General features: G+C 35.7%; 2 protein-coding genes, 1 non-coding gene and 2 pseudogenes across 4 annotated transcripts; 4 read left to right on the forward strand and 1 right to left on the reverse strand.

Moving 5' to 3' along the window:
• The first annotated feature begins 1,089 nt into the window (after positions 1-1,089).
• On the forward strand, positions 1,090-2,048 carry LOC142607496 (uncharacterized). Of its 2 annotated transcripts, none has more exons than XM_075779015.1 (3): positions 1,090-1,361; positions 1,544-1,611; positions 1,764-2,048. In XM_075779015.1, the coding sequence occupies exons 1-3, from the start codon at positions 1,241-1,243 to the stop codon at positions 1,839-1,841; spliced, it is 267 nt and encodes an 88-aa protein (XP_075635130.1). In that variant the 5' UTR covers positions 1,090-1,240; the 3' UTR covers positions 1,842-2,048. The 2 variants fall into 2 exon arrangements, with proteins under 2 accessions (XP_075635130.1, XP_075635129.1); XM_075779014.1 differs by having other exon boundaries at positions 1,091-1,361; positions 1,758-2,048.
• A 540-nt stretch (positions 2,049-2,588) lies between these two features.
• LOC142607495 (inner membrane protein PPF-1, chloroplastic) lies at positions 2,589-9,265 on the reverse strand. The gene is made up of 11 exons (XM_075779013.1): positions 8,801-9,265; positions 8,558-8,668; positions 7,974-8,048; positions 7,764-7,824; positions 7,241-7,314; positions 7,023-7,127; positions 5,862-5,969; positions 5,665-5,768; positions 4,170-4,319; positions 3,971-4,091; positions 2,589-2,810 (listed from the first exon to the last, which is right to left on the reverse strand). Exons 1-11 carry the CDS (start codon positions 9,116-9,118, stop codon positions 2,703-2,705), a joined length of 1,335 nt encoding a protein of 444 aa, XP_075635128.1. The 5' UTR covers positions 9,119-9,265; the 3' UTR covers positions 2,589-2,702.
• A 2,351-nt stretch (positions 9,266-11,616) lies between these two features.
• Positions 11,617-20,626, forward strand: LOC142606083 (heat shock cognate 70 kDa protein 2-like; annotated as a pseudogene).
• On the forward strand, positions 16,304-16,442 carry LOC142608499 (small nucleolar RNA Z247). Its single transcript, XR_012839528.1, has one exon. It is a non-coding gene; the product is annotated as a small nucleolar RNA Z247 (small nucleolar RNA).
• A 1,235-nt stretch (positions 20,627-21,861) lies between the features above and the next one.
• Positions 21,862-24,629, forward strand: LOC142606084 (heat shock cognate 70 kDa protein-like; annotated as a pseudogene).
• The last annotated feature ends 2,799 nt before the right edge of the window (positions 24,630-27,428 follow it).

The raw sequence follows: 27,428 nt of genomic DNA on the forward strand, positions 1-27,428 counted from the left end.
AATATTTTTACAACATTTTCACAACAAATCATAGGTGGTTAGTTATTATTGGTTCAAATTTGAACTTAACACTAAGATTACTTTTTTGCCCCAACAATAACAACCAGTAACAACCTGCCACTTAAGATTTGTTGTAAAAATGTTGTAAAAATGTTGTGGACATATCATTTCTCTAATAATAATAGAAAAAAATCCTTTTGATTTCTATGATGGGTCTAGGATAGGCGGTAAACGAGCTGAGCCGAGTATTAAAAATTTAGATTTGTCAATTTAAATTTATTTCAAATACGAGCCGAGTTTGAGCTCATCACCAACTAAGAACACATGTTCAAACTTGGTTCATTTATTTGTCGAGCAAGCTCAAGCTTGTTCACGAGCTAGTTGATTAATTTTTTTTTCTATATATACTTAAAATCATGACTAAAATGTTTTATCCTTTCACAAATTTATGAATTTTTACTACAAATAGATTGTTTATGTTATGAATAAACTACAAATATGATTATAATATCATATGAACCAATTTACAAACTTATGCAACCCAATTTTAAGTCTATATAAATATATTTTTAGATAAGTGTATATATAAATATATAGTATTATGTATAGTTAATTCGAGTCTTTATATTCAAGAGTTTAATCATGAATACATTATTATGTTTGAGCTTAATTCATTTAATAATCGAGCCTAAAGTTAGGTTTGAGCTTAGCTTATTTACTAAATAAACAAACATAAACAAGTTTTTTCTCGAGTTAAACTTGAGCTGTTTATAAACAGCTTGATTCTTTACGGCCCTAACTTAGGATAAAAAATAATTTCAATGTTATTGCAGAAAAGACAAAATAAGAACACAACCATTTTTTTGTTTGTTGAATACGTACACTCAAAACATTTTATAATGCCAGGAACTCAAATATTCAAAACTCATTGGCGGGTCCCTACATGCCATGCCGAAAGCATGGCTCAAATACTCAAAAACAAAATTATAACAAATACTTATAAATATTATCATGGATGCAATGATAGCAGTGAAGAAGTCAACCCACAATGAGGAGAAACACATATTTCTAATCTAATCAGTTCGGTATGTAATGGCATAGGATTCCCAAGCACTTTTAACAAACATTCCCACATTTTTTTCAAGTTTAGTAATGATTACCAAGGATGAAGTAGATAAATTGTTTCTTCTAGCTTGTGAAAAGCCCACTCACAATAAAGCATACCTATACCACTGGCAGCATGCACCAGCTCATGCGCAAAATGAGAAGACAGACTCTAATCCATCTTCTCTTAGCATGGCTCCTTCTTGCAGCTTCTCAACACTCTTACTTTGCTATCAATGTCCAAGCTGCACAATCAGGTAAGCCACTATCTCTTATTGTTTTCCTCTTATTCAGGAGGTATCTCTTTAGCTGAGTTATTAGGTTCTTTACTGTTATATAGTAGCACTAAAATGGTGTGGATAACAACTAAGCAGAGACACTATATTTATTCTTACAACTTACAAGCACTAACGTACCTTGGCTTTGTTGCTGAATACAGTTCATTTCAGGTTCAGACCTGGACAACTGAGCTCAAGGTCACACAATGGATATGCCTTATCTGCTAGGGTAAGTACAAGTACAAGTTTTTTCAACTCAATTATTATTATTAATTTGTTTGATAGATAAAAATAATGATAGAATTATCTCTCATCTATACAAGTTCTAAATGCAAATTCCATACGCCTGAACTTTTTTATCTATCCTATGATTAGAAACAGGTCAGAGGAAAGAATAATCATAAAATCCCATCAGGCCCCAACCCAGTGGGGAACCACCGCCCACCATCTAGAAAATAAATAGATGGATCCACTTTTCCCGCATAGCTTAGTAACAGTAAGGACTACTGCATATTTTGGGAATTTAGAGATCAGATGTATTCTTGTAGCTTTGAAGAACTGTTGTTTAGGGTGTTGTGCTCATGCAAAAGAAGAAATTTAATGTAGTCTGTATTCTAAAAGCTTCTATTACTGAGCAATGGTTAGTATTTGATGTAGAATTCCATATGCTTAAATCTCCACAAAAATATTTCAGCATAAGATTTAAGCTCCAGTATATAAATCCAAAAGGGGAAAAATGCAAGAAAACAAGGCACAAAATTTATTTCCATTACAATGTCTTACGTTTTTATGCATGGGCTGAAGAGGTTCACACCTTTATCAGCTGATCTCCTGTTTGCAAAATGGGCATGTTTTACACATCCAAAATGCGTACAGAGAGGCTGTTGTATGAACCAATGTGAATATCATCTTTGGGGCTGCTTAAGTAAAGTACCCAAATGCAGAAAAACCAATCTCCACAAACACAACAGCAATATCTAAAGAGAACTTTTTTCTATCACTAATTTGTAAGTTTATAACTTTCTAGTTCTTCAACATAATAAACCCATTTGCAGATGGCACTTCTTGCAATGCTGTGTCACTTCATTTCACAATAAGGTTTTTATGGTAACCCATTTTCAAAGGGAAAGTAATTACTAAAAACATGAGTAATAATTGCGGGTACGCTTGCTCAGAATTCATGTTGAATGTAGGGGTTGAATTATATTTTCAAAATGAATGAGCCAACATAAAAATGGCCATTATAGATTAACCAAAATACAATTTGTTAAGATATACAGGACTCACCATAAACTACAAACATATCAGTTTACTGTCATTTTATAAGGCACGCTTCCGCTTTGATCGCTTGCTTCTCCTTGGGCGTGGATAATTTGGAACATCTTTGCTAACACTAGAAGCATATGCTTCTTCTAGAGCGTCCTCATCCTGTCATAAAAATAAGTTAGTTTCTAAAGCCAACATTAAAACAAAAACATTGGGGAAAAGATTTGTTCACAATATAAAGCTAGACATCCCAATTCCAGAACATAATTGAGGTTGGCATGGTCAAGAATGATAATGGTTCTCCATTTCAAAAATAAAATAAAGCAGTTGCTAAATCTCTTTTAAAAGTTAAAACACATTTCTTTAGTACTAAGTTCACACACACATCAACTGCGATCAACATTATTAAAAGAAAATCATCTGTGCCAAAAGTAACATTTAGATTCTACTATTCAGAATAAAATTTTAATAATTTATGAACATAAAACAAATATGGTTTGCTTTTCATTTTAATGTCTCGTTGTCATATGCATATCAATAGGCCACCTTCCTGTCATAGGGTAGTACAGTGGCAAGCCACAGAACACCCTTTTCCCTAGTCTGTGTGGTTCCTTCCATGAAATATAGTATGAGAAAATTCCGCAGATATGCACACATGCACCAAAACACAGGTACAATACATGTGTACTACTTGACTGTTTGATGTTGAGTCAAGGTCCAATCAGTGTCCAACTATATGACAATAACAGAAGTGACAAACTTGAGGTAGGGGAACCACAAACTGTTGTTAAGACAAACAACTCATGATCATGCGGCCGTATGGGTTCTATTTCAACTCTGTAAAATATGACAAACTTTCATGTTTCTGTTTGCTTTTGCACTATCAGTTTTTAGTCAAAGAACTTAGAAGAACACAGAAAAATATGAGAGAAGTGCTACAGTCAATGTTGGCACTAAAATTTGCAACAAACTAGAGAATTCTGAACCTTCCATTCCTCGGTACCACAGAATCTACTCCGTCAAATTGAACTAACCTGATGAGCCTAAACATTCAAGTAGTATTCTCTTTTGCTTTAAAGGAAAAAATATGACTGAGTTGAAAAAAGTTGTAATCTTCATAATAACATTTGCGCAATCAGGATGGAAGGCTTCTCTACCCATGCACATGAGCTTCATACCCATTGAAGGTGTGGAGATTTTCTTTTGGATAAAAAATTATTCACAAAAGGAAAGCAACATAATATTATTTTATAACAAATTTCTTTGGAGGACCAGATCAATAACTCAAATAAAATAGTAAAAAACTAGGAGTCAAATTTCACCTTGTCCTTAGTCTCTTCATCTTGATCATCGTCAGAATCAGATGTGGAAACCAGAGTCTGAACATCTTCTGTGGGTAGTGCCTTGGTCTTCTTTTCTTCCTCTTCTTTCAACTTCCTAAACCTGTTGATTGCCACTTTTGTCGGTAAAACAACTTTTGAAAAAGCTGATGATACATGCATTTTTTCATGTAAAACTGACCTCTCGCCAGGCTGTTCTGTCTGAGAAGCTGATCGTTTTGCACGTCCTGCTGTAATGATTCCACTAGCATTCTCACTCACAACAGGTTTTGCACCACCTAATTTGCGTAACCATACTTGTTGGGCTGTGCTGAGCACATTGTTTGTGAACCTAAAAACCGCATGGTAAATTCTATGAACAAATAGACAGAAGAGTTTGTTGTAAAAATATAGTTTTTGAGGTCCACCAAGCATAAATTTTTAGAAGGGGGGAAAAGAGAAAGTATATCAGTGCAAAGCCATATAATTCAGTTTGCATTTCAAAATATCTGATGCAATTCATCAGTTCTTGACATGTTTGTTTGTATGGAGTAATAAGATTTTAACAAAATAGTTCATATAAAAGAAGATTCAGACGTTTAGGGTCCGTTTGGTTGGAGGGATAAAAAAGTGAGAGGATAGGAAATGGTGGGAGGATGGAAAAGTGGAAGGGTAGAAAATATTTTAATTTCTCTCCTTTTTGTTTGGTTGGAAGTGGAAAAATGGAGATGGAAAAAGTAAGTTTGTATAAATTTACTCATACACTCTTGTTAAAAAATGGTGACCAATTAAAACAAAAAAGTGACAAACAACTTTAAAAAAAGCAATCACCCAATTTATTAAAAAATAGAAATCATGTCTAGTTAAACAAAAAAAAGAAAAAGAAAAACAAAACAACTATCACACAAGAAGAAAAAAAAAAGCAATGGGAAAGAAAAGAAAAAAAAAAATTGGTAACGTACCCACCCACAGCGACAGCCCCAGGATACCAAAAAATTAATAATAATAAAAAAAGCAATGTCCAGTCATCTAGGAAAGAAAAGAAAAAAAAGAAAGGAAAAAAAAGAAAAAAAAAACCCAGAGAGAGGCAACGTTCCCAGCCAAAAAAAAACAAGGAAAAAAAACAAAAAGGAACTGGACATGGGTATTTTTGTCCATTAAGTAGTCCCCATTTTCTCCCTTCAGTTTTCTCTCCATTTTGAAGAGAAAATTTTTTGGTGAGCCTGGAGAGAAAACACCTGAGTCCCACCATTTATTTTCCTTCCTCTCCACCCAACCAAACACACTCAAAAAAATTTTCCTTCTCATTTTCTCTCCAAAATTTTCCAACCACCCTATTTCACTTCCAAGCAAACACACCCTTAGACTAGCAGATTCTCAAGATAACAATAAAATAAGATTTCTTTATTAGTAGGTATATGTTGTATTAACGCAAGCATAATCAGCATAGAACAAATCACAAATTTTCACAGCATCAGTACATGCACAGATCATAAGGTCATAGAACAACCACCCCAAAGTTTTGTGCTAGTTCAAATTCTTATGGGACATATAAACTACTCTGCACATATCAAAACGGTCAAATAGAAAATTCATAAAACCAGTTATTGACTACAACAATAACAACCAAACCTTAGTCCCAAAGCATATAGATGGATACAGGCAAGGATAAGTGAAATTGGCAATGAGAAACCAACCAGTAAATTGATAATCCTGACGGCACAGACAAGGAGAAGTAGCCAATCATGAGTGGAAGAAACTTGAGAACAAGAAGTGTGTTCTTTTGATTTGGATCGTCAGTCTGCCAAGAAAAGACAATCAAGTCTTAAAAATGCTTAGAAAGAAAATTGAGAAGTGAGAAGAAAAAAAAATGTTAAAGAGGATTATGATTTACCTGGGGAGGCTTCATGAGCTCCATTGAGACATATTGAGAAACAACAAGGAGGACAGGTAAAACAAGGTATGCCGCAGTGTCATGCCAGCCCAAAGGTGGCTGGCCATCCTGCATGAAAAATTATCCACGGTAAAACCCATATCAAACGCAAAAGCTTGCCAAAAAAAAAAAAAAACGAAAGAAAATTGGCCATTAAGTGCTATACTTGTATAAAATACAACTGAGGAACTAACATAGGTTTTCCTAACTTGCTATCGTAAAAGTGTAAATCTGATGCCGCAGATCCTTGAAGGTTCACTTGGAACACAGTTCATCAGTATCCTGTTCCTAGGACATGCTCACCAACCAAAACATGCATATACCTGAATCAAACTACTTCGGAACACTTAGCTTTTCAAACTTCAGAAACTGCTTATCTCCCTTCTTTTAGCAGCAAATTCTGGGCGGTTTTTACTATAAATTATATCCAAATTTAAAAATCTTTCAAAATTACAAAGGAGAAGACATAGGGGGATATTTTCCAGATAGAAAGTAGAAAACTTTCCTATTGAAAAATTTTTATAAGAACAAAAGGTCATCTATTTCCCCAGACATTTAAGGCATCTCCATGGGCCATTAGAAGCTTCTCCAGTCATTGTACCACATGTTATTATATAAATCATCTGTGACAAGACCAGACAAAATTCCACGACTGGGCCCCCTAAGAGCCCATTAAGTAAAGAGTTCATACCCACATATATTCTATAGATTGTGCTTGCTTTGGAAGGCAAACAAGATTGACTTAAGAATTTGCACCAGTCACCAATACCCAACTAACTCAATATGCAACAATTCACCTGTCAGCAGTTAGTACAGATTATTTTGCCAGGAAGAGAATAGCAATGAGTCAATGACTTAAAAGATTGGACAGTGTAGGAAACAAGCCACAATACCAAACATATCCTGACCACTGACTAATAATCTCTGCATCATTAAATGTTGCAGATATGTGCTTCAATTTGAGACATTGACCTAACACTTCCATGATCAGTAACTAACATAAAACTTCCATGACAATGGAGTTTAATTAAGAATTTTATGTGAAAAACTAATGTTTAACATAGATAAAGATGAAAGACAACTTTTAGCTAAACAAGCCATGGAAACAAAAATTATTATTACCACAAATGGAAAAAGCCAAGAAACGCCAGATCCACTTTGTCGGGCAGCAATTGAAGTTGGGCCACCCAGAGAGGGAATCCAAAAGAAACCTTCTGTCAACAGTCCCTTCAAACAGAATGATTAACAAAAATTAGCAACGATGAACTTGTGTGAAGGCATAAAAGTTTCAGTTCAATAAAATCACCCAAAAGATAATGGGATAGCAACCTCTTAATTACCTCATTTGCCACATTTGATAGAGCTTGATATAACCCTATCCAGACTGGAATAGTAGCCAAAGTTGGGAAACAACCTTTCCACAAAAAATAAATAAAGATGTTAATATGCATCAGCAGATCAGCACTATAAGGCGAAGGGAAAGATAACACTGGTAAGGCTTTGAAATAAAAAGAGAGACAAAAAAGAACTAAGAACCCAACATAAAAAGGTACTGATGAAGGCACTATTCGTCTATAAAAATAGAGACACAGTCCGAGAGGACCTGAACAAAATAAAAAGAATGAATTTTCAACTCCATTTCATTAGACAAGTTCATGTACAAAACAAAACTGTCAAAGTGTTGCATCTGAGGAAAATAATGCAATGTTTGAACTTTAAGATTGGGAATTCTTCGAGGGAGGACTTAATATAATATGTTGGAGCCAGCGTTAACCTAAAAGAGAACCCACTAATGTTTCATCACTTAGCCACTTAAACGAGAATTTTTTCAAAAAATGTTAAGAGACCAATTAAAAAACATACCTGCTAATGGATTAACCCCGGCCTGCTTATACAGCCTTGATGTCTCAAGTTGTATTCTTTCCTTAAAAGAGAAAAAGACAACAAAAATATCAGAATGAACTGTACTTACTACTTTTTTCGGGGGAGGGGGGGGGGAGAGGAGGATTTATTAAAAAAAAAAGAAAAAAAAGCAAGACCCTTTAAGTTATAACTGAGAATGTGTGGACTCACCTGATTACCGGCATATCTTTGTTGAATGGCTTTAATCTTTGGTTGAAGGTTCTGCATAGCTAGGGTTGATTCAACCTACATATATTACTAAATGTCAACACTTTTTAATAATACCATCACTATCGAGACCACCACCACCACTACCACATAATATCAAATAGCCACACCAAAACATATATAAATTAAAGGTGGAAATTCACAATTGGTCCCTAAAATTTGGGTCAGATTCTATTTTAGTCCAAAAACTCAAAAAGTTCTTTCTCAGTGAAACATCCTAGGTCAGTCATTTTGAAACCTTGTCTCTATAACAGATTACCATGAGACAACAGCTTTGTCGAAATTTTGCCACCGTAAGCAAGAATTATAACGATAAGGCTACAAAAGACCTAACTTGGTATGTTTATAATTTCCATCAGGAAGAACTAACTAACTTGGTACGTTTATAATTTGTCTAGTACTATTAAGGACCTTTTCAAATTTGAGTACTATAATTAAACCTAATCCAAAATTTAGGTACCAAAGTTTTTTTTTTTTTGGTTAATCTAAATTGAAATTTGCATTTGTATATTGTTTGAAACACTCACCTGTTGCTTTGTCAATGGATATGTAGCGCCTTTAACAATAATTGTAAGTAATATTATCGCAAACCCGTACGCGTATGGCACGTGCACAGCTGAAAGTCCATCCTTCAATACCTAATACAACCAGAAACAATTTCCATTTCACAAACTCGCAAATTTCAATGGAAATGAAATCATTTTATTCGCTCACAATTTCTAGCAAAAAAAAATTTACACAAAATTACCAACAGTAGTTTTATTATTTACCTTGAGAACAACCTCCATGGCGTCGGAAATGAACCCGAACCAGCCGTTGTTTTTCTGCACGGCGGCGTCGGCGGCGGCGGAATCGGCGGTGGCAACGGCGGCGTCGGCTAGCGTGTAGAGAAGGCCTTCGGTTCTGGTGAGGATAGCGGAGAAATCGATATGAGAGTGGAGGGAATTGATGGGAGGAAGGTTTTCGTGGAAGCTGAACTTGACTCTGGTGGAGACGAGTCTACTGCGGTGTGAGTGGAGGAAGCCATGGCGAGGAGACGGGAGAGGCGTGCCGATGAACGGTGGGGATGAAATTAGGGTTTTCGCCATGGATGATGATGAGAAGTGAAAGAGAGTGAGTTGAGTGTTAAGCTCAAGCTCAGCTTCTCATTACACAGAGAGAGAGAGAGATGGTGGAGAATGAATTTTCGAATTATCCGTATTTTAATTTTAACGTAATTTTTTTTTTTTTTTGGTGAGAAGGATGAATTATTATATTATAAATGAATAAAAGCATAAAGGGCAAAGGGTGTAGCGCGGGATTGGTTAACGGTGACTGATTGAGCGAATATCTGAATAACACGTCACGGGATTAAAGGGTTCTTTGGTCATTTTTTGGTTCAAGGTGGTGTGACGTGGCATATCTCGTTGGTTAGTTAGGTAAAAGTTTTACGTTTATGTTCACTTGAGCTAATGTAAACATTGAAGCAAATATGTCTGCTTAATTAATAGAAAAATATTCTTTCACACGATTCACGTAAAATAAATAAATTGTGAACTTGGTGAATGTGTGAGAATCAAAACTTTTAATAAATTATTGTTTAGAGGTTCATGATTTTAGTGTTGTTGTCGAATATGCATAAAGGGAAGTTAGTGTTCAAATCAACTCTCCTCGCTTGTTGCCGGGAGAGAAAAGAAAAAAATTGCACTAGAAAAAAATGAAGAGAAAATAGTTGGAAATGCAAATTTTAAAAAACAACAATTCTGGGTAGAAGTAATGAAATAATTTGATTAAACGAAAGATTAAGAATAAAATAGTGATTTATAAAGTGACAGTTTATTAGGACTTTATTCATTATAGATGTTGTATGAAGAGGTCAAATTATATTATACTAGTATGTAACCCATGCAAACGTATGAATTCATTTAAAATTAAACACAATTTTACTATAAAAATATAAATAATTAGTCAAATTATTAAAAAAATAATAGCATGTAACACATGCATACGTATAGATACATTTAAAATTAAACACGATTTTTATCATAAAAATATAAATAATTAGTCAAATTATTTTTTTAAAGTAAATATAATTAGTCACATATTAAAATTCTTACCTAAATTTAATACTACTTATGATAATTTTCTTTCTAATTTTTAATAAGATAGAACGTGTGGTAATCTTTGTTGTGCAGTGATTTTTATTGAGTATATGTGATTGGTGTTTTTATTTTTTAAAATTTAAATTTTATAGTTTTTTAACATTAGATTCTTAGTATTTTGCACTCATTAAACTCACTTGACACAAAAATTAAAAAACATAAGTGAATAATTATGATATGGTTCCCACATAAATTTAGACATATGGCGCAAAATTGGATTCTAATTTCAAGTTCTAGTTGAACTTTTTCTAAGCTTTACCTCTCTCTCTCTCTCTCTCTCTCTCTCTCTCTCCACACACACACACATATTAGAGTTTTGAGACATAATTCATTAATAAGGTCTAGAGTGCAATTGTATTTTTATAGTGACACTTGTTATACAATTAATAATAACTTTGGATTTGTTAAGAGTTGATGAAAGCTTGAAGCTCATTGGAGTTAGAACCTTATTTGTCCTTTTTCGTGCCTAGATAGTATGATTAAAAGGAGAGAAAATAGTTCCTCTATAATTTTAACACACTTTTCCATAACTAAAGAAAATAAACAGACAAAAAACTGATTAAGAGACTACACATCTTGGGCATTATATAAAATTGGAGTGAAGATTGAAGGTCTCTTAAGGAAGGTCTCTTAAGATCAATCTTCTACTTTTGTTTTAAGAATGAGTACATCAATGTAAGCTATCTATTATTTGTTCTAAAATTTAAGGTTGCATGTTATTTCTCATGAATGATTTTTGTGTTATTTCTGTGGCTTGGTTTGTGACTTTGTATATGATGCAAAACTCTTGGTTTGTGACTTTGTATATGATGCAACAATCTGTTGATTGCTAGAGAAATTCTTGGGATTGGTCAATAAATCAAGAATTTGATTGCTAGAGAAAATTATGGGATTAAAACAATCAATATTTAATTTAAATTTAAATTATCATTGACTTTTATGTCTAATCTCGATTATATATATATAGTGGATTCTATTGTATTCTAATGTACAATGAAAGATAATTGCTTGACATATGATCACTTGAGATTAGTTGTAATATAAAAGAATACTTTATGCACAATTGACATTTTTTTTTGCAAAAGAAAAAATGATAGGTGGCTTTGCTGTGTGAAAGATCTTGTCTCAACAATCAACATGACATCTATTCTTCCTCTTTTCTAGCCTGTATCCTATATTTTTTCATCAATATTTAATTTTTTATCATTTATCTCAAAAAAAAGAAAAAAAAAAAAAACTGGCCGGACTGACAGCTAGAGATTTAAGATCCCGAAGACTCGCAAGCTGCTTATTTTTACTAATAAATTTTCTTTTGTGGGGATGATTAATTAAAGGAAACTTGCAGGTCAAGAAAACATGGTGCAAAGTCTTTATCTTTCTCTTAAAAATCCCAAGAGATTGTTTTCATTGTTTTTCAGTATCCTTCTAAGTTAATTTTGTTAGCCATGACTGGGAAAGAAGAGGGTCCAGCGATTGGAATTGATTTGGGAACTAGCTACTCATGTGTGGCAGTTTGGCAACATAATCGGGTGGAGATCATACCCAATGAACTGGATAACCGAACTACACCATCTTATGTAGCTTTCACTGAAACTCACCGTTTGATTAGTCAAGCGGCCAAGGACCAGGTTGCCTTGAATCCCACCAATACTATTTCTGGTAATCAGAGTTTAGAGTTTAGATTTTAGAGTTTCATTTGGTTACTTCTTTCATGTATTTGGCAGGTTATTTAATTTGTTTTCTTTTGTGGTAATGAAAAAAAAAGGTCTTGTTGAAATGAGTAATAACTGGACTTGTTTTTTCTTTCTAATGGTTTTACTTTTAAAACAAATTAACGTGACAAAATGTATTTATTATGAACTAAGAAATGTATTTATTATGAACTAAGAATGATTATAATGCTTTGTTTATGTATTAATGTTCATGTTGGTGATGTGAAGACTCTAAACGTTTGATTGGAAGGCAATTCGATGATATCTCTGTGCAATGTGGCATGAAAATTTGGCCATTCAAGGTGATTCCTGACCCTAATCATGGGAGACCCTTTATTGTAGTCAGGTAAAAGTACGAGGAAAAACAATTTTTGGCTGAAGAAATCTCTGCAATGGTTCTCATGAAGATGAAGCAGATTGCTGAAACTTACAGTGGTTCGAAGATCAAGAATGTTGTTATCTCTGTACCTGCTCGTTTCAATCACTCTCAACGTCAGGCCACAAGGGATGCTGGTCTCATTGTCAAGATTTGGATAAGTGCACAGATAAGAGCAAGAAGAACAAGACAGATGCAAGGATTATAGTGAATAAATAATTGAAGAGATAGTTCAGGCAGAGAGGCAGAGCAATGAAACAGAGTGATAGAAGAGCAGCTTGCTAAACGACTGACCTGAGTAAAAAGAAGTTCTGGTATGCGACTTGTAGTTCAGTTTAAGTTAAATAGAAGATGTATATAGGGACACGTGTAATACTAGGATTAGTTGATTTGGGAATTAGATTAGGATCCGTGTAATGTGGAATTAGTTAGAGTTAGTTACATTAGCTTCCTGTTGTTAGTTCTAATATAAATACATATTGTACAGTTAGTTTTGATTTCATTAATACAATTACAGAAATTCATCAATATTTCCTCTCTAGCTCATCTTCTCTCTGCCCTAGCACTTTGTTTTTCTCATACTCATTGCAGGCCTAAATGTGAAGCGGCTTATCAATGAGCCAACTGCTGCTGCTATTGCATATGGGCCAGACAGGGAGAACAGAACTGGTGAGAGGTATGTTCTTATCTTTGATCTTGGTGGTGGAACGATGGATGTCTTGCTTCTCACCATTGAAGAGGGAATCATAGAAGTGAAAGCTACATCTGGTGTTAGGTGTGTAGCCAACCCCCAACTCGCCAAAACCGACCCGACCTGACCCAACCTAACCCGCTCGGTTGGGTTGGTTTTTAGGGCTTGATGGGTTGAGTTGGGTTACAAACAATTTTTTGATAGCGGGTCGGGTTGGGTTTGGGTCATAAAATTCTAAACCCGCCAAACCCAACCCGACCCACCAATATATATATATATATATATATATATATATATATATAATATTATATAATTAATAAAATTTTTAAATAATTAGTTTTTCCTATCCTATATAAAAGTCAATTAGTTCACACAAATCCTAGTAAATTACTATTGTTGTTTAGTCTTTAGTGTTGCTTAGTATTTAGTGTTATTTGCCTTTAAGTAGTTACATTGATACTAATCTTTGGGTTTTTTAAATATATTTATATTTATATTTTTTTCTACTCAATTTAATAATAATCTATACTACTATTTAAGCGACTGCTCTTGTTAGGACTGAATTTTTTTGCTCCAAAATACTCTTACAGCCTTAGGTTTAAGCAGAGACCAAACTAAAGGATAGTTTGGTAAAAATACATGTCTAATTTGTACTAAAACATTGCCTACAAAATAGGAACACTTTTCTACTAACCCATTTCTTCAAAATAACTATATGTTTATTGTTTTTTTTAATAGAAAAATAAGTTAAATAACCCACACTGTTTTTTTTCTTTTAAAAAAAATCTTATATTTATCAAAAAACAAAACAAAATATAAAAAAACTACTAATAGTCATAAAAAAAAAACTAAACTACTAAATAGATATATACACTTATAAATTAGATTCTTAATATAAAAATTATATATATAAAATAAAAAAACATTTTTTTTTTTGCTACGACCAGTAAAAAAGAAAGAAAGCCTCCTCGCACGCGCGAAACACGTGTGATGATGCTAGTTACTATTTAAGGGGTTTTTCCTGTTTGGACCGGATTTTTTTTGTTCTAAAATACCTCTACATCCTTGTGTTTAAGTAGAGACAAAATTAAAGGACAATCTGATAAAAATATAACCCTAACTTCCACTAAAACATTGTCTAAAAAATAGGGTCACTCATCTGTTGATTTTCAAATTTATTTATCCACTTATAAATTAGATTCTCAAAATAAAAATTATATATATAAAATAAAAAATCATAGATTTCACGCGTGTGATAAGGCTAGTAATAATAAAAAATTTGTCCAACCCATGAATTCAACACGACCCAACTTGACCCATGTGAGTTGGGTTGGACTTATATGATGCGTTGGGTTGGGTTGATTTTTTTTTGACCCATCGCAGTGAGTTGGGTCAAAAAATCCTCTTAATCACCCCTACCTGGTGATAGCCCCTAGGAGGTGAAGATTTTAACACTAGAATGGTTTGCTATTTCATTGAAGAGTTCAAGTGAAAGCACAAAAAGGATATTACTGGAGGTAAGCCTCTTAGGAAATTGTGGATTGCTGGTGAAAAGGCTAAGAGGATTCTCTCATCTAATACTCGAACTACAATAGAGATTGATTCTTTGTACGAGGGTATTGACTTCTACTCAACCATCACAAGAGCCAAGTTTGAAGAGCTTAACATGGATTTGTTCTTGAAGTGTATAGAGCCTGTTGAGAACTGTTTGAGGGATGCTAAGATGGATAGGAGCAACGTTGATGATGTGTTTCTGGTTGGAAAGTCTACTAGGATTCCCAAGTTTCAAAAGTTGTTGCAAGACTTCTTTGATGGGAAGGAGCTTTGTAAAAGGATTAGCCCTGATGAGGCTGTTGCTTATGGTGCTGCTGTTCAGGCTGCAATTCTTATGTGTGAAGGTAATGAGAAGGTACAAGACATCACGTGCTTGGATGTAACTCCTCTATCCCTCGGGTTGGAGACCATTGGAGGTGTCATGAATGTGTTGATTCCAAGAAATACTACTATTCCCACCAAGGAGGAGATTTTGTCAACCAGCTTTCATAACCAACATATTGTGTCCATCAAAGTGTATGAAGGGGAACATACCAGAACCCGCGACAATAATTTACTGGATGAGTTTAATCTATGTGGTATTCCTCTTGCTCCGAAAGGAGTTCCACAAATCACTGTTTGCTTCGACATCTGTGCTGATGGGATCTTGAACGTCTCTGCCAAGGACCAGACTGCAGGACAGAAGAATGTCATTACAATCACTAACAACAAGGGTAGGCTCTCCAAGGAAGAGATCGAGGAATTGGTGAAGGTGGCTATGGAGTACAAGGCTGAGGATGAGGAATGCATCATGAAGGTTGAGACAAAAAATGCGGTAGAGAAATATGCATACATCATGAGGAACTCATTCAGAGATGAAAAGATTGCTACTAAAGTCCCTGCTGCCAACAGAAAGAAGATTGAAGAAGCGATTGAGCAAATTATCCATTGGATCGAATGGAACCAACTTACAGAGGTTGATGAATTTGAGGACTATTGAAGCACAACAATCTGATAAGGATTCAAACACTACAGCAGATCAGATTAATTCAAATTCAAATACTGCAAGAGATAAGAACAGCTCAAGATAAGCCAGCACAGTTTCATATCTCATCTAAATGTCTATCTCATCTGCAATTTGTATTTCAAATGTATTCTTATCCTATGTAACTAATCTGATTATATATATGAAAGCTACTCCCAACGTTGAGTGTGTGGGAGCATAAGATTTACCTCATACATTATCTTTGTTCTTTTATGGTATCAGAGCATTTACGACTAACGTCATGAGTTCCTCTAATTCCAACTCCTCCACAAATCAAACTAACTCCTCCACTGTCACCACTCTCTCTCTCCCTGTTCAAACACTATCAAATCATCCAATTCGACTTACCCTCACCAAAGACAACTATCTTCTTTGGAAATATCAAGTTGTTACTCATCTCAATGCTCAAAACTTATTTGGCTATATTGATGGATCCAAAACAGCACCTTCTTCTACTATTTCTAATCCTGTCACCGGATCAAATCAGCCTATTCTTATTCCAAATCCTGAATATGTTGCTTGGCAACAACAAGATCAACTTATTCTCAGCACATTGATTGCATCCCTCTCAGAGTCCATTTTATCTCAGGTTCTTGGCTGCAATACTTCTCGCACTCTATGGGTGGCTCTTGAACGTATGTTTATCTCCCAATTTCGGGCTCGTGTGATGCAAATCCAATACCAATTAGCTACCTCAAAGAAAGGTAACTCAAATGTGACTGATTATTTTCAAAGAATGCGTAGTCTTGGAGACACACTCGCTGCAGTTGGACAAGCTCTATCAGATACTGAAATGAGCTCCTATATTCTTGCTGGCTTAGGAATTGAATACGACCCATTTGTCACTTCTGTCACCACTTGGGTGGACCCTCTTTCTCTTGATGAATTATATGGGCATCTCCTTGCTCATGAGCAGCGCTTGGAACAGCAGTAATCAGCTGCGGAGTTAGCATTCTCAACTGCCAATATGGCAACTCGAAATAACACAAATCGTGGTCGAGGTGGTCGTGGTTCCTATGGACGTGGATCCTCTTCAAATCAAAATGGTCGAGGCACAAGAGGACGTGGTCGTGGTTCCTCCAAGTCATCTAGCAATCCCTTTTCCTCTGGGACTCCACGTGTTGTTTGCCAAGTTTGCAACAAACCTGGTCATGCTGCTGTAAGTTGCTACCACAGATTTGATCATTCTTATCAAGCTGATCCACCTGCAACTGCTCAAGCTTTTTACTCCTCACCATCTGCCATTCAGGATGACAATTGGTATCCTGATACTGGTGCTTCACACCATCTTACCCCAGACTTCTCTAATCTCAATGTGAGCTCTGAAGCAAATTCTGGCACTGATCAGATCACGATCGACAATGGTTAAGGTTTGCCTATTTCACATATTGGAAATGCATCTCTCTCTACACCTAATCACTCATTTTCTTTAAAACATGTGTTATATGTTCCCAATGCTTGCAAAAATCTTCTCTCTGTTAGTCAATTTGCTAGAGACAATTATGTATTTTTTGAGTTCTATGCTAACTTCTTTTTTATTAAGGATCTCACAACCGGGAGAATCCTCCACCGCGGACCTCTTAGGCAAGGGCTATATCCTCTCTTTTCACGTTCATCTCCAACCACTCCACCACATGCTCTGCTTGGAGAAAGAACTTCTGCTGCAAATTGACATCTTTGTTTAGGACATCCCAACTTTCGTATTGTTCGTCAAGTGTTATCCAAGTTTCAACTTCCAGTTTCTACAAATAATACTTTGGCAATGTGTCCAGCATGCTCTCAAGCCAAAAGTCATCAGTTACCTTTTAATTCTTCTACCTTTGTTGCATCTAGGCCTTTAGAATTGCTATTTTCAGATGTATGGGGTCCATCCCTAACTGTTTCCTTTTCAGGCAATAAATATTATGTCTCTTTTGTTGATGCCTATAGTCGATTCACTTGGTTGTATCCCATTCAAGCAAAATCTGATGTCTTTCTTGTTTTTAAGCAATTTCAAAGTCAAGTTGAACGTCGCTTTAATGCTAAAATTCTTAGTGTTCAAATTGATTGGGGAGGTGAATTTAGATCTTTAAACACTTTGTTTAAACAAATTGGCATCACTCACCGTGTTTCATGCCCACATACTCATCAACAAAATGGTTGTGTTGAAAGAAAACATCGTCATATTATTGAAACTGCCCTTGCTTTACTTGCACATAGTTCTCTTCCTACCTCCTTTTGGGATGATGCTTGTCTTACGGCTGTTATCTCATTAATCGCATGCCCACTCCTAATCGAACCATCAATCACCTTTTCACAAATTGTTTCATCAAGAACCTCGACTACAAATTTTTAAAGGTTTTTGGGTATGTGCATGTTACCCTCATCTTCGTCCCTACAACAATAACAAGCTTCAATTTTGCTCTCTTCAATGCATTTTTCTTGGCTATAGTTCACATCATAAAGGTTATAAATGTCTACATATACCCACTGGTCGCATTTATATATCACGTGATGTGCTCTTTGATGAATTTACTTTTCCCTTTGCCTATAAAACACTTTGACCTACTTCTTTACAGACTAACACTTCTAATATTGTTCCACTTTCTATTACTGTCCCACTAACATCTTTGCAGGTTACTACTACATCTTCTACTTCACATCTCTACTCTCAAACCAACAATACCAGTCCGTCATGTTCTGATCGTGCCCGAATCAGTGATGCTTCTCCAACCAACAGCTCATCAAATCACACTGCACCTTCATCAGTTCAGTCCTCAGTTTCAGCTCCACTTCGTACTCATCCAATGGTAACTCGGTCACAGAATTTGATCACCAAACCGAAACAATTTCATGATGGGAGTATCCAGTATCCAGTACCCGGTTCCTCGAGCTCTGATGTCTTTGATGTCTCCATCTGAGCCCACTTGTTACTCTACAACAGCAAAATTTCCTGAGTGGCGCACTGCTATGGAAGCTGAGTTTAATGCCTTGTTAAAAAATAACACTTGGAGTCTTGTTCCTCCTTCAAGAGCTCGTAATATAGTGGGTTGTAAATGGGTTTTCCGAATCAAAAGGAAAGCTGATGGCACAATTGAGCGTTATAAAGCTCGCCTTGTAGCCAAAGGATTTCACCAACAAGCCGGAATTGATTTTAGTGAAACTTTTAGTCCCGTTGTCAAACCCACAACTATTCGGGTTGTTCTCTCACTTGCTATCTCAGCTGGTTGGTCTATGCACCAAATTGACATACAAAATGCCTTTCTTCATGGCAACTTATCTGAAGATGTATACATGCTCCAACCTCCGGGTTTTCATCATCCATCCCTGCCTAACCACATATGCAAATTGAACAAGGCCATCTATGGTCTCAAACAAGCGCCTCGTGCATGGTTTTCGCGCTTGAGTGGCAAATTGTTGGAGCTTGGCTTTACTGCCTCTAGAGCTGACTCATCTCTCTTCACTTTCCTCTCCAATACCCTCACTATGTACGTGCTCATATACGTGGATGATATCATTATCACCAGCTCAAATCCTTTGGCAGTTGATGATCTTCTCAATCTACTTCGGCGAGATTTTGCTGTTAAAGATCTTGGTGAGTTAAATTTTTTTCTCGGCATTGAAGTTCTTAAGCATCCCGATGGTGTTTTGTTATCTCAACGCCGTTATATCATTGATCTTCTTAACCGCACAAATATGTTGCATGCCAAGCCAATTTCCTCTCTGATGTCAAATGCTAAGCCACTTTCTGCGTTCGATGGTGCTATCTTTCCTGATCTTACTCTGTTTCGCTTTACTATTGGCTCTCTACAATATCTTTCAATCACTCGACCCGATTTGTCATTTGCAGTTAATCGTGTATGTCAATTTATGCACAGACCGACTACCATTCACTGGCAAGCAGTAAAGAGAATTTTGAGATATCTTAAGCATACTATCTCTCATGGTCTCTTACTAAAACGCTCTTCATCCACTCACCTTGGTGCCTTTTCTGATGCCGATTGGGCAATTTGTCCAGATGATAGGCGGTCCACTAGTGGCTTTTGTGTTTATCTTGGTGACAACTTGATTTCTTGGAGCTCTAAGAAGCAGCCTACTGTGGCTCGCTCGAGCAAAGAGGCTAAATACAAGGCTATTGCTAATACCACTGTTGAATTGCTCTGGCTGCTGTTTCTGTTGCGTGATCTTGGTCTCCATCAATCCCATCCTCCTCGGCTGTGGTGTGACAATATTGGTGCAACGTATCTCGCTGCTAATCCAATCTTTCATGCAAGAACCAAGCATGTGGAAATTGATTTCCATTTTGTTCAAGATAAGGTTGCTACTAAGGCCTTGGATGTCCGGTTCATTTCTGGTAAGGATCAATTAGTGGATGTTTTCACCAAACCGCTTGTTTCGTCCCGTTTCCACTGGCTTGTTTCCAAGCTCCACGTGTGTCCTTCCCCGTTGAGCTTGCGGGGGGATATTGAAGCACAACAATTTGATAAGGATTCAAACACTACAGCAGATCAGATTAATTCAAATTCAAATACTGCAAGAGATAAGAACAGCTCAAGATAAGCCAGCACAGTTTCATATCTCATCTAAATGTCTATCTCATCTGCAATTTGTATTTCAAATGTATTCTTATCCTATGTAACTAATCTGATTATATATATGAAAGCTACTCCCAACGTTGAGTGTGTGGGAGCATAAGATTTACCTCATACATTATCTTTGTTCTTTTAAGGACAAAATGAAGGAGTTGGAGAGCATCTGCAACCCGGCCATTGCCAATATTTGTCAAGTTACAGGTGACATGGATGAAGAAAAACCTGAAAATATAGAGCACAAAGTAAAAGAGATTGACAAGAAGGCTTTGGACCCTAAGAACTACATGGCACAAGATATTGAACAAAAGAAAGAGGTTGAGGCAAAGGCTGCATTGAAAAATTATGCTTACTACATGAGGTACAAAATCAAAGGTGCGAAGGATGCTTTGGCAAAAACTAAAGATGCAATTGAGCAGACCATCGATTGGCTTCATAGGAACCAGCTTGCTGAGACAGATGAGTTAGAGGATAAGATAAAGGAGCTAGATGGTATTTGTTACCCATTCATTGCCAACATGTACCGATGATAATATTGACTAAGGCTCATGTTAAATTCCTTCTCATAATTAAGGAATTCTTCTTTAGCATCTCTTGAGCATTTCAAAATCTCCAATCTATAACAATTACTAAGAACCAACCATTAACAACCATGAGTTCCTCAAATATTTACCTTAGGAGAGAATTCTATTGCTTTGGATATACGAACTAGAACCAACCATTTTTTTTTTCAATTATAAATATTTAATTTATGTAATTTTGTGGTGAAAATAAAAGAGAAAAGAATCAGAATTATTGAAAATGAAAATCTATATATATATATATATATATATATATATTTTTTTTTTAAGTATTAAAAATCTTTATATTGAGTCTTTTTATATCAGTATACAAGACATGGGTATATATACTGACATACAGCATACAAAGAAAAAAAAAGGATAGCTTAAAAAAAAAAAACTTATCCTTATTATTATTGTCCCACATTTCCAATGTCCACACTCTCTATACGCACTGAACATCATCTTGAAAAATGTGTATATATAGTATCTATATTTTGTAAGTCAGTGTATGGAGTGTGGAAGTTAAGAATGTAAGGCAATCATTGTCCAATCATTGAAATAGTTATGATAATCTCCACTGCTAAGTGCGTTGAAACCCATTTCTCTCTGTGTTGCGACTATCCACCTCTCTTATGCTTTAATTTTATTTTGTCCTACCAAAAGAAAAAAAAAATTGTCAGACATGTAGAAAGGAATTATGCGAGAATAATAAAAACGAATGTACTATACTTCAAGAGGCAATTGACATTATTGTGCAAGAAAAAGACAATGATTGACTTTTTCTGAATACTTGGAATAAGTAGGAAAAGAACTTCCAGTAGATGCTTCCCCTGAAGAAAAATTACAACTCATATAATCAAACAAACAATCAGGCCGGAATTATCATACAGATGTAAGATATTGAAGACTTTGCATTTATTTTTCCTAGGGTCGGTGGTAATTACTAAATAACACTTGCAAGCTAGTTTGCCTGCACGTCCCTGCAGGTCTCACCCTTGGTGCTATAAATATTTTAGTAGCAGCTAAAAAAAAAAAAAAAAATCACTGTCGGAACGTAGTACAAATGAAATTCTTGTTTAACTATAATAAGTTAGGCAGCTAGTACTTATCAGTTTCTACTTCCCAGTACAAATGAACATAGTCATCTTTCTCTATAAAACTCCAAGAGATTTCCTTGTTGTTTTCCTTTATTTGGTTTAGCTATGGCTTGGAAAGGTGAGGGTCCGGCGATTAAGATTGAATTGGGAACATGCTACTCTTGTGTGGGAGTTTGGCAAAATAATTAGGTGGAGATCATTGCCAATGAACTGGGGAACCGAACGACACCAACTTATGTGGCTTTCACTGAAACTCATTGTGTGATTGGTCATGCAGCCAAGGAACAGGTTGCCATGAATCCCACCAACCCTGTCTTTGGTGAGTTCTGACTTCTCTGACAGGCTATATGATATGGAATGAGAGTAGATTCTAGAGTTTCATTTGTTTGTGTGTTGTGTGTATATGCAAGTAAGGTTTTCCTATTCCGTCTTAAAAGGAAAATACTAAAATTATAATAAATTTTATTACAAATTTACAAAATGATGTGAAGAATAAAATTGATCGGGGATTTTAACAACATGATAAACTAATAATGTTAGAATTTCTTTTTTGTAATTTATGATATATCATTTTATAAAATTTATATATGTAGTAAAAATTTGTAGTACCTCTAACATTACTTATATAAAAAAATTGTCAAGAAAAGACTATTTAAAAAAAAAAATGAAAGGGTAAATTACGCTTTGTCATCTTAAACTATCACCCAATCACATTTAACCCCTTTGAACTATTAGAACACATGATTGACCCGTCAGAGTTATAACTCTATTTCAATGATCTCCTACCGTTAGTTTTAGTGTTAAAGTTTGACTGAATTTAGTATTAAAAGACTAATTTACTCGTATTTATAAAATAAACAATTGAGGGTAAATTGGTCTTTCAATGCTAAATTTCGTTAAAATTAATAACAAAATAGATGATAGGAGGTTAAGGGTCTGTTTGGATAGAACTTATTGCTGAAAACTGAAAACACTGTAGCAAAATAATTTTTAAATGCATAAAAAATACTGTTCATGCCTAAAATTACTGTTCATTGGCCTAAAATTACTGTTCATGGCCAATGAACAGTGACAGATGCGTGTGAAAAAAAAAAAACTTAGACGTGGACGCGCACGCAATCCAAACGTCCTCTAAGTGTATCGTATTTTTGAAATTGGGGGATTGACTATATTTTTTGATAGTTCATGGGTAAAGTGTAATCAGGGTGATATTAATCTTTATTTGGCTTTAGGCAAAACCTTAGGGTGGTATGAAAAAGTTTGTCAGTTTTGTCTTCCTAATGGTTTCATGAAGTCTGTATATTGTGAAGATAGGAATGTTTAATATAATAATCTCATTCTATGTTAATGTTCATGTTGGTGGTATGAATTGAAGGGTCTAAGCGTTTGATTGGAAAGCGATTCAGTGATGCCTCCGTGCAACATGACCTGAAATTGTGGCCATTCAAAGTGATTTCTGACCCTGATCATGGGAGGCCCATTATTGTGGTCACATACAAGTATGAGGAAAAGTATTTTTTGGCTGAAGAAATCTCTGCAATGGTTCTCATAAAGATGAAAGAGATTGCTGAGGCTTACTTTGGTTCAAAGATCAAGAATGATGTTATTTCTGTCCCAGCTCATTTCAATCACTCGCAGCGTCAAGCCACAATGGATGCTAGTCTCATTGCGGGTCTAAATGTGATGCTAATTATCAATGAGCCAACTGCTGCTGCTATTGCATATTATGGGCTAGACAAGGAAAGCCGAATTGGTGAAAAGAATGTACTCTTTTTATATATTTGTGGTGCGACATTGGATGTCTCCATTCTCACCATTATAGACGGTATCATTCATGTGAAAGCTACAGCTGGTGATAATCATTTGGGAGGTGAAGATTTTGACAGTAGAATGGTGAATCATTTCATTAAAGAGTTCAAGGGAAAGCATAAGAAGGATATTACTGGCGCTAATGCTCTTAGGAAGTTGTGCAATGCTTGTGCAAGGACTAAGAGGATTCTCTCATCTAATACTCAAACTACAATTGAGATTGATTCTTTATATGAGGGGATGGACTTCTACTTAACCATTATGCGAGACAAGTTTGAGGTGCTTAACATGGATTTATTCAGGAAGTGTATGGAACCGGTTGAGAAGTGTTTGAGGGAAGTTAAAATAGACAAGAGAAGTGTCCATGACGTGGTTCTGGTTGGAGGATCTTCTAGGATCCCCAAGGTTCAGAAATTGTTGCAAGATTTCTTTAATGGAAAATAGCTCTACAAAAGAATTAACCCTGATGAGGCTGTTGCTTATGGTGCCGCTGTTCATGCTGCAATTTTCAAGGGTGCGGTTAATACGAAAGTGCAGGACATCTTGCACTTGGATGTTACTCCTCTATCCCTTGGTTTGAAAACTGTTGGAGATGTGATGCACGTGTTAATTCCAAGAAATACCACCATTCCCTTCAAGATGATAACCAGTCTGATGCGCTTATTCGGGTATATGAGGGTGAGTTTGCTAGTACATGTGACAATAATTTTCTGGGCATGTTTAAGCTTTCTGGTATTCCTCCATCTCCTAGTGGAGTTCCACAAATCAATCTTTGTTTTGATGTTGATGTCGATGGTATCCTGAATGTTTATGCCAAGGAAAAAACCAGTGCACAGAAATTGGACATTAGAATCACTGATAAGGGTAGGCTATCCAAGGAAGAAATTGAGAAATTGGTGCACAAGGCTAGGAAGTACGAGGCTGAGGACGAGGAACTTAAAATGAAGGCTGAGGCAAAGAATGCACTAGAGAATTATGCATACAACATGAGGAACACATTCAGAGATGAAGAGATTTTTGCTACAGACCTTGCTGTTGACAAAAGGAAGGTTGAATCACTATAAAAAAAGCGGGTCTATAGCCCCTTTTTTTAGCCACGTTTGCAAAAACACGGCTATAGATACCCTATAGCCCCATTTGTTATAAATGTGGCTAAAATTATGAACCTATAGTCGGACAATTCTGTAGTTGCGTTTGTAGTGTTTGCAGTTGCATTTTATCTGGTCGGGCCTATGGCCGCGTTTTTCAAACGCGGCTATAGGTCTAGCCCACTTTGGGCTTCCCTTTTTTAAAAAAAAGTTATAGCCGCGTTTAGAAAACGCAGCCATAGGTACACTTTAAGCTGCGTTTTTGTAAAACGCCGCTTAAAACCCTCTGATAAAAAAAAAAAAACCCTCAGACCCTCAGATTTCTCTCTCTCTAACCTGGTCTCTCACCTTCTCTCACACTCTCTCCCTTTGACTCCCAAACCCTCACCTATGCAATCCAATAAATCAAAATCCCCATTGAACTCGTTCAAGACTCAATGAGTCAGTCACCGAGTCGACAGCCACCATGGATAGCAAGGAGAGAACTCAGCAACAGCACCTTGTGCTCGCTCACAAGCTCTTCCTCCTGAGGCACCCGGATGTCCAGGACATCGAGAAGGTCCGCCTCAAAGATGAGGTCTTCGCTGCCGCCGACGGTAAGTCACCGCACTGAGGTTTTTTATTTTTTGGCTTAGATCTGTACTTTTTGTTGGTTCTAATTTGGGGTGTTTTTAGCTTTAGATGATTCGAATCTGACCCAAAAAGAAAAAGGGTTTTTAGGAATATTCTTTTTGACTATTTTTATTTGTTTATGGGGCTTAGAAACGAATAAACTTTGAACAATTGAACAATTCTGAGTGTTTTGTTTGATTTTTTATCTAGGTTTTTTTAGTTGAATGATGTGTACTTAAGATCCATAGTTTGTTGCCCATTTCCATTTCATGTTCTATATTGGTTTATTAATCTGGGTATTGTTGCAAATATTGTTCTTTAAATTGTTGCGTTTATCATGTAAACGACAACCTTGATGGTCTCTAGATACAAGGTTAAAAGGAGATCTCCTTTTAACAATTCTTGAAGTTCAAGACAAATGTTTGCTTCTTTCATGATATTTTCTGGGGTGGGATCAGCCACTTTGTATTCCACACCTGCAAAATTCCTTCTTGGTCTCCTTAGTTTTGTTGCACACTTAATAGCTTTGAAGAGTTGTCTTTGCCGAGGCCCGAGCCATGCCTCGACAATTCCAGCTTAAGACAGTAATCATGGCTGGGGTGCAGCCATTTTGGATTCCAAGGAGTCATCGACACTTCCAAGCTTTGTGTTGGTGAGTTTTGATTTCCTCTTGCCAAGACTTCTCAATCCCAACGTTCACTTCTTTTCGTAGTTCTACCCCTAATAGTCATTTCATCCATTTGCTTGTTTCGTGAGATTAACGGCTATGCTTATTATCAGGCCTTTTTCACTGTTCCCTTTCCTCTTTATTCCTATGTTCACAGGATTCATGTCCGAGGTTTGAAGTAGTTCTGTGGGATTGAGATGTTTAATTGGTTAGGTGTGTGAGAGATGAGATTTGTTTGGGTTTCCTTTTGATTTGAGAGGTAGTGCACATGGCAGATGATTGTTCTGGGACTTTGGAATTGGCTTTTGGTTGGTGGTTTTTTGGGAGTTGGGTTAGAGATGTTTTGTTGGTTTGGTTGAGATTCTTGGTTTTCAGGTGGGGTCCAGTTCCATTGGAATCAAAGAGTTTGGGGCAGAAGGTGTTTAAGGGGATTAGTTCCCTTGTAACTAAAAACTGGGTATTTTGCTTGTGGGATGTTTGTTAGGTTTACTAGTTTTCCTAGATGCAACTGGATTTGATAAGACTAAAGATTCCAAATTGTCAAAGTTTGTGGGTACCTGGATTTGGTTGGGACTGTTGCCCACTTTTGAGATATGGCTATGGGGATCTTCATCATTGTCACAAATTTTTGATAAGAACTTCACCCACCTTGAGTTTTCACCCCTACATCTTGCCTTCATATGGCCCAGCTGTAACATCCCAACCTAATGGTATAATTAATTTATGGGTTTATACACTTAGTATTATCTTAATTACTCTAGGTACATAAAGCTTTGATATTATGATATTATAAAACATATATGCTCTTTTAATGATATAGAAAGAAGTTTTATAAAGGTAAGGGCTTATATATAAAGTTATATTGTATTTTGGGCCTTTCTAGAATATAGAACTATGGGAGGGTGAAAAGTATAAATGCTAAAAGTTAAAAAGGTGAGCAATAACCTTTTCTTTCCTTGGTAAGACACTTGCCCCACAAAATTTCTCCCTTAACTTCTCTTGGCTGCACCAAAAAGTTCTTCTTTCTCTATTCCTTTTTCTTTGTTCTTGTTTCTTTCTTCTCTCTTTGCTCTTACACGGCAGCATCTCTCTCTCATTGAAACAATATATCTCTCTATAAAGAAGAAACTGAAAGAGTAACACTAAAGTTTTAGCTTCAAAGTTTGTGGGTCAGTAATTAAAACCTCATTTGATTTTGGGTATTTTGATAGTATAATTGTTTTGTTTATTTTTCCTTCTTTATTCTCTAATTTGATTTTAGAAGCTGAACTTGCGATTCTGTTTTAGTAATTTGAAAGATTGATGATATTATGGTCAATTGGATGCTTATTAAGGAATTTTGATATGTATATTATAGGTATAAAAATGCCCAAATGAAATGAAGGCCAATTGCTATTAGTTGATGATTTTATAAGAACATATGTTGAAACTGCCACTATGACAGATTTGATGTTTACAATAAGAAAAATTTGTATTAAATCATTTTCTGTGAATTA

The sequence above is a fragment of the Castanea sativa genome, chromosome 8 (genome assembly GCF_040712315.1).
Source record: "Castanea sativa cultivar Marrone di Chiusa Pesio chromosome 8, ASM4071231v1".
In the NCBI taxonomy this organism is placed as follows: domain Eukaryota; kingdom Viridiplantae; phylum Streptophyta; class Magnoliopsida; order Fagales; family Fagaceae; genus Castanea; species Castanea sativa.

What these genes read in the sequence shown, in the direction of transcription:
- LOC142607496 (XM_075779014.1), top strand. Translation starts at nt 1,241, where the DNA reads ATGCACCAGCTCATGCGCAAAATGAGAAGACAGACTCTAATCCATCTT. An exon ending in TGTCCAAGCTGCACAATCAG is followed by an intron (nt 1,362 to 1,543) that starts GTAAGCCACTAT and finishes TGCTGAATACAG; the next exon opens with TTCATTTCAGGTTCAGACCT. An exon ending in GATATGCCTTATCTGCTAGG is followed by an intron (nt 1,612 to 1,757) that starts GTAAGTACAAGT and finishes TCCTATGATTAG; the next exon opens with AAACAGGTCAGAGGAAAGAA.
- LOC142607495 (XM_075779013.1), bottom strand. Translation starts at nt 9,118, where the DNA reads ATGGCGAAAACCCTAATTTCATCCCCACCGTTCATCGGCACGCCTCTC. An exon ending in CGGGGTTAATCCATTAGCAG is followed by an intron (nt 7,315 to 7,763) that starts GTATGTTTTTTA and finishes TTTTGTGGAAAG; the next exon opens with GTTGTTTCCCAACTTTGGCT. An exon ending in TATCAAATGTGGCAAATGAG is followed by an intron (nt 7,128 to 7,240) that starts GTAATTAAGAGG and finishes TTCTGTTTGAAG; the next exon opens with GGACTGTTGACAGAAGGTTT.